The sequence below is a fragment of the Guillardia theta genome (assembly GCF_000315625.1).
Source record: "Guillardia theta CCMP2712 unplaced genomic scaffold GUITHscaffold_503, whole genome shotgun sequence".
Taxonomy (NCBI): domain Eukaryota; class Cryptophyceae; order Pyrenomonadales; family Geminigeraceae; genus Guillardia; species Guillardia theta.
In genome coordinates, this window is record NW_005434199.1 from 1 (window position 1) to 5,590 (window position 5,590).

Genomic DNA, 5,590 nt, shown 5'->3' on the forward strand with positions numbered 1-5,590 from the left:
CGTGATCACTTCACCACCATGTTGTCTTACAGGAATCATAAGCAGATCCTTCGATTCCTCGAACCCAACGTTTCCTTCAAACCCGATGGACTTGTCCACTTCAAACCCCCTGCAATCATCCGCATCCTCTCTTAGAGCCTTTTCCAGCTCCTCCATATCCTCGCTGAGGCTCTTGTCCTGGATATCTTCCTCCTTGTCCTGCTCTTCTTCCTCCCATTCCCTCAACTCCTCCTCCTCCTCCTTGCTCCGCTTCTTGACGGGACGATCCATCTGTGTACTAGACGCTTTCATCTCCGAAGTGACATATTCAGCAAGGTCCTGCCACGGATCTTTCTCCACCTCCTGCTCTGCTGTGTTAGAGGGCGAAGTGGTGGGAGATGGAGGAGAAATGGAAGTGAGACGATGAAGAGTGAGAAGAGGAGAGAGAGAAGGAGGAGAAGTGAGATGAGGTGGAGAAGAGAGAGGGAGGACAGAAGAGAGCGAAAGTAAGATCGAAGGGGAGGGTAGTAATAGCGGGAGTAGCGCAGGGGAGCGAGGGACGAGAGCGTAGAAAGAATATGTGGAGGGGGATTTGGCAGCTAAGAATTACCTCGTCCTCGTCATCATCCTTATTTTTCGCAGTCTTCATCTGTTCCCTCAACGCTCGTGATGGATTTTTCTCTTTCACCAACGATGGTGCTGGTTGTTTCCCGACGACACATGCCCATGGGCTCGAAGTCGCCTCTTCTAGACTTCCAAACTGACAAGAGAAGCTGATCAGGCGCGAATGATGCGATCGAATGCAGGAGAATGTGTGGGAGAGGATGAGAACAAGCAGTGATAGAAGAGGCAGGGGAGGCAGGAGAGAGGAGACGAGAGTAGGGAGGGAAGAACAGCAAGGCTTGCAAAGATCATCAGACATTCGTCAGAGACAGCAGGGGTTCTTGAGCATCACCGCTTGATAGTAAGGCCTTTCTCTCTTCACACCAGCGCTGTTGCAAAAGATAACCCATCTCCCCATCCTCCTCGCCCCCTTGCCCTTCCCTTTCACTTGACCCCTTGCTTCATCCTTGACGAACAGCAGGGTGAAAGTCCCTTCACTTGACTTCATCTTGTATCTTGCCGTGTCTGTGAACAGGTCGCGACGATCCCTCTCATACATGCCGTTCACCTCGCTCGATCCTGCGCCCGAGACGATGAAGCATGCCCCAGGATCTCCTTCCGCTGCCCCCTTGCAGAACTCTTCCTTGAAGATCGCCTTTGCCATCTGATCCAGATTCCCATCCTTTGTAGATTTCTGACTCTGACTCTGACTCTGACTCTGACTCTGACTCTGACTGGCCTGTTCCTTCTTCAATGCCCGTAACGCTTCATGGTCGTCTTCAGGAGACGACGTCATGTTCAGCCTCTTTCGAAGCTGATTCACTTTCTCCATCAGACCCTCTGGAGTGAAGGTTTCCTCCTCCATCGCATTCTCTTCCTGCGTGCGCTCGAACTCCTCAGAAACTGCCCCTCCCTCTCCTCCTTTCCTCTGCTTCTTTTCTCTCTCCGCGATCTCCTTCGCTGCATCGCCGTACTCCTGCTTCCACTTCCTCTTCTGCCTCCTCATCTGCGACCTGCTGAAAGTGAACCCATCGGGGGTTCGTAGCAGCTTGATCTTCCTATCTCCCTTGGACCACTTCCCCCCGATGTTCCATGATCCGTACTTGTTGAGCCCTACCGCATTCTTTTTCCCTCCTCGAAGGATGACGCGGCTGAAAGAAGAAATCAAAAGGCCGCGCGATGTCCTTGCTATGACTTCAGACTCGCTGGGACATTGTGTACTTGTTCTTTCCCATTCCTGGTTCGTCTTGCCGTTGTTGTACAATGTAACGCAGGTCGAAATTGGAGTACTTCCCTCCAAAGTCATGGACAGTGTCAACAACAACAAGATCATCGTCGCCTTCAGATTAGTCGACGCCATCTAAATCCTCTCCTCTCCTCTCCTCTCCTCTCCTCTCCTCTCCTCTCCTCTCCTCTCCTCTCCTCTCCTCTCCTCTCCTCTCCTCTCCTCTCCTCTCCTCTCCTCTCCTGCTCTCTTCACGCCATGGTTTAGTTTGCATGTGGATCCGCCTGCTCGATCACCCCACCCCTCGAATTACTAATACCCTACCACTCAAGATACCCCTATATTGGCATATCTGGACCCCACCTTACACAGGGGTCTTACTACCCCACCCACCATTCTGAACCTAGACATTCATGAGGAATCGAGATGCGCAGCAGATTGGGGAATGAGAAGAGGAAGAGGGAGGAGGAGGAGGGAGGAGGGAGGAGGGAGGAGGGAGGAGGGAGGAGGGAGGAGGGAGGAGCGAGGAGGGAGGAGCGAGGAGGGAGGAGCGAGGAGCGAGGGTGAGGGATAGTCAGTAGCGGAAGGAGGAGCCAGCATCAGGAGGGCAAGTTGGAGCACTCCTGACAGTTCGGCCTAGTTGGCAGGGGGATCATGTCAAGCACATCGAAAGAGGGAGTATCGAGCAAGGTTTGCTCGTTTCTCAGCTAATCTCAAGATTCTGAGAGCCCTTTCAGCCGGGATTCGGCTCGTTCAACTCGGGAAACGTAGAGGAGATCATAAAGACCCGGTGAACTCGAAGACCACCTCCTCCCTCTTCCCTCCTCCCTCCTCCCTCCTCCCTCCTCCCTCCTCCCTCCTCCCTCCTCCTCCACCGCCCTTCTCTTCCTCCCTTCTTCCTCCTCCTTCCACTTCTTATCCCCCTCTCAGCTCTTTTCCTACACCCATCCTTATCCTCTCGTGACCTTCCTGTCGCAGAACTTCGTCCCTCCGCCGATCCCACGGGACATCATCCGCCATGACGTAGAGCTGCCTCCTCCTCCTCCTCCTCGACTACGGCTGATGTAGTCAGCAGGAATTCGACTGTTTCAAGAGACGCTCCCTCGGCCACGAGATGAAAGATCTCTTCCTACTCGACAGGAACTGGACCTTCGTCAACCATGGCGCCTTCGGAGCTCCGTTCTCGCTCATCGTCGACATCGCGCAGAGGTGGTTCATGGAGATCTGCTTACACCCTACCGCTGCTGCTGCTCCTGCTCCTGCTCCTGCTCCTGCTCCTGCTCCTGCTCCTGCTCCTGCTCCTGCTCCTGCTCCTGCTCCTGCTCCTGCTCCTGCTCCTGCTCCTGCTCCTGCTCCTGCTCCTGCTCCTGCTCCTGCTCCTGCTCCTGCTGCTGCTGCTGCTGCTGCTCCTGCTCCTGTTGCTGCTCCTGCCATCGCTCGCATGTGTTGTGATCGCTGTTCTCAATGTCTCTTCTCCCCTCCTCGCTCCCCTCCTCTCTCGTTTCCCCTGTCTCTTCTCTCTTCCTTGCTCCCTCTCCTCTTCCCTCTCCTCCTTCCTCCCCTCATCCCGCTCCTCCTCTTTCCCATCCTCTCCTCTAAGTTGTGCCGAGTGCAGGTGGAGAGTATACACGGAGCGCCAGCCTCTTCGTTTTATCGACCGGGAGCTTTTCCCCAGGGTTGTCGGAGTGATCAAAAAGTTTGCGTCCTTCCTCAACTGCCGCCCCGAGGACCTGGTGACTTCTGTGCTCTGGGAGGAGCATCGGCTGACTGGTCAACTCGTTTCAGGTGCTGTTGCAGAACGCAACGACTGGCCTGAACTGCGTGCTTGAGGTGGAGGAGAGGGAGGAGGGGAGGAGGAGAAGGTGACCAGGAGATACTCCAGAGCTTCCCGCTGAGCGCTCAAGACAAGGTCCTCTTCTTTGACTGCACATATGCGAGCGTCAAGAAGATGATAAGGAAGGTCTGCAAGGTGAAGATGCTGGTTGCCTCCCTGCTCCTCCCTCCCCCTTCGCCTTTGTCCCCCCTCCTCCCCCTTGCTTCATCCTCTTCCTCCTCCTTCGTTCTCTCCCTCATACCACGTTCATCCTCCTCTCCTCGTTCCTCCCCTCCTCCTCCATCCATTCTTCACGTCCTCCTCTTCCACCTTGGACCATTGTCCACTCCCTAGCTGATCGCCAGCAGGACAAGAACGCGGTGCCGGTCGAGGCGAAACTTAAGCTCAAGGAGATGAAGGGGAGCGAAGACATCCTCGCTCAAGTAGAAGGTGATGTTGGATGGAGAAGGGAGAGAGGGAGGAGAAAAGGCAGGAAAAGGAGAAGAGGAGGACAGGAACGGAGACGACGAGGAGGAGGAAACGAAGGAGGAGGAGGAGGAGGGAGGAGGAAGAGTTTTGTGAAAGTATTCTTTCTTGCCTTCAGCTGCGATACCGGAGGGTTGCAAGCTTGTCGTCATAGATCATGTCACTTCGAATGAGGTGGAACAAGCAGACGAGCTGCTAGAAAACACTGTTTCTTCTCTCCTCCTCCTCTACTTCTCCTCCCCTCCCCTCCCCTCCTCTGCTCTGCTCTGCTCTGCTCTGCTCTGCTCTGCTCTGCTCTGCTCTGCTCTGCTCTCCCCTCCTCTCCTCTTCCCTCCTCTCCTCTCCCCTCCTCTGCTGTGCTCCGCTTTGCTCTCCTTTTCACTTCATCTGCTTCAGGCTCTTCTTTTTCCCATCGACGAACTTGTTGAAATCTGCCACAAGAAGGACGCGCTCGTCCTGATCGACGGAGCTCACGGTCCCTCCCTCCCCTCCTCCTCCCCTCCTCCTCCCCTCTGTCTCCCTTCCTTCCTCACTCCCTCTGCTTCTCTGCTCCTCCCTTCTGCCTTCTGCCTTCATGTTCCCTCCCACTTCCTTTATCAACCTCTCCTTCCGGTTTTCTTCTCCCCCTCTCTCTCCTTGTCTTTCCTTCCTTCCTCTTCCTCTCTCCCTCCGCATCTCACAACCATACTCTTGCCTGTCCTGACTCCATCTCTCCTCCCTCCTTCGATCACTGTAGGGCTCGGATCCTGTCCGCTCGATCTCGAGCGAACAGGAGCAGATTTTTACGTTGGCAACTGCCACAAGTGGTTCTGCGCTCCTAGAGGCGTCGCCTTCCTCCATGTGAACCACTCCAATCTCAGCAAGATGTCGCCAGTCAAGCGGCAGAAGATCGAGAAGGAGGAGGAGAAGAAGGAGGAAGAGAAGAAGGAGGAAGAGAAGAAGGAAGAGGAGAGGAAGGAGGAGAAGAAGGAGGTGGTGTGCGACGAGAAGGTGTGCGAGCGAGGAGCGGGGAGGAAGAGGAAGAGGGAGTGGGGGGAGGTCAGAGGGGCCATAGTCTCGCACGGGTACGAGGAAGGGTTCGCAAGCGAGTTCATCTGGGACGGAGCTCGCGATTACAGCAGCTGGTTTGCGCTCGATAGCTGCCTGCTAGCTTGGGAGCAGCTGGACTTGTCGGCGTGCCGCGCGTACTCGAAGAAGCTGCTAGACTGGGCTGGGCACATGCTGGGGGAGAGGTGGAAGACGGGGACGCTCGTTCCTCTCTCGCTGTGCTCCTCCATGTGCCTGGTGCAAGTGCCGCGAGCTGCTGACGACAAGCAGGAGAGGAAGAGAGTTGATGATGGTGAGAAAGAGAATGAGGAGGAGGAGGAGGAGGAGGAGGAGGAGGAGGAGGAGGAGGAGGAGGAGGAGGAGGAGGAGGAGGAGGAGGAGGAGGAGGAGGAGGAGGAGGAGGAGGAGGAGGAGGAGGAGGAGGAGGAGGAGGAGGA

The 5,590-nt window shown here is 55.6% G+C and overlaps 2 protein-coding genes across 2 annotated transcripts; one reads left to right on the top strand and one right to left on the bottom strand.

The window, feature by feature from the left end:
• Positions 1 to 30: 30 nt before the first annotated feature.
• On the bottom strand, positions 31 to 1,942 carry GUITHDRAFT_149601 (hypothetical protein; the record flags this gene model as incomplete). The annotated part of the gene is made up of 3 exons (XM_005817866.1): positions 31 to 342; positions 590 to 739; positions 935 to 1,942. Coding segments are annotated over 3 exons (1,470 nt in total), but the record flags the coding sequence as incomplete, so codon positions are not given.
• A 979-nt stretch (positions 1,943 to 2,921) lies between these two features.
• Positions 2,922 to 5,336, top strand: GUITHDRAFT_83567 (hypothetical protein; the record flags this gene model as incomplete). The annotated part of the gene is made up of 9 exons (XM_005817867.1): positions 2,922 to 3,016; positions 3,423 to 3,540; positions 3,593 to 3,628; positions 3,681 to 3,776; positions 3,989 to 4,070; positions 4,225 to 4,280; positions 4,503 to 4,581; positions 4,843 to 4,979; positions 5,145 to 5,336. Coding segments are annotated over 9 exons (891 nt in total), but the record flags the coding sequence as incomplete, so codon positions are not given.
• Positions 5,337 to 5,590: the final 254 nt, after the last annotated feature.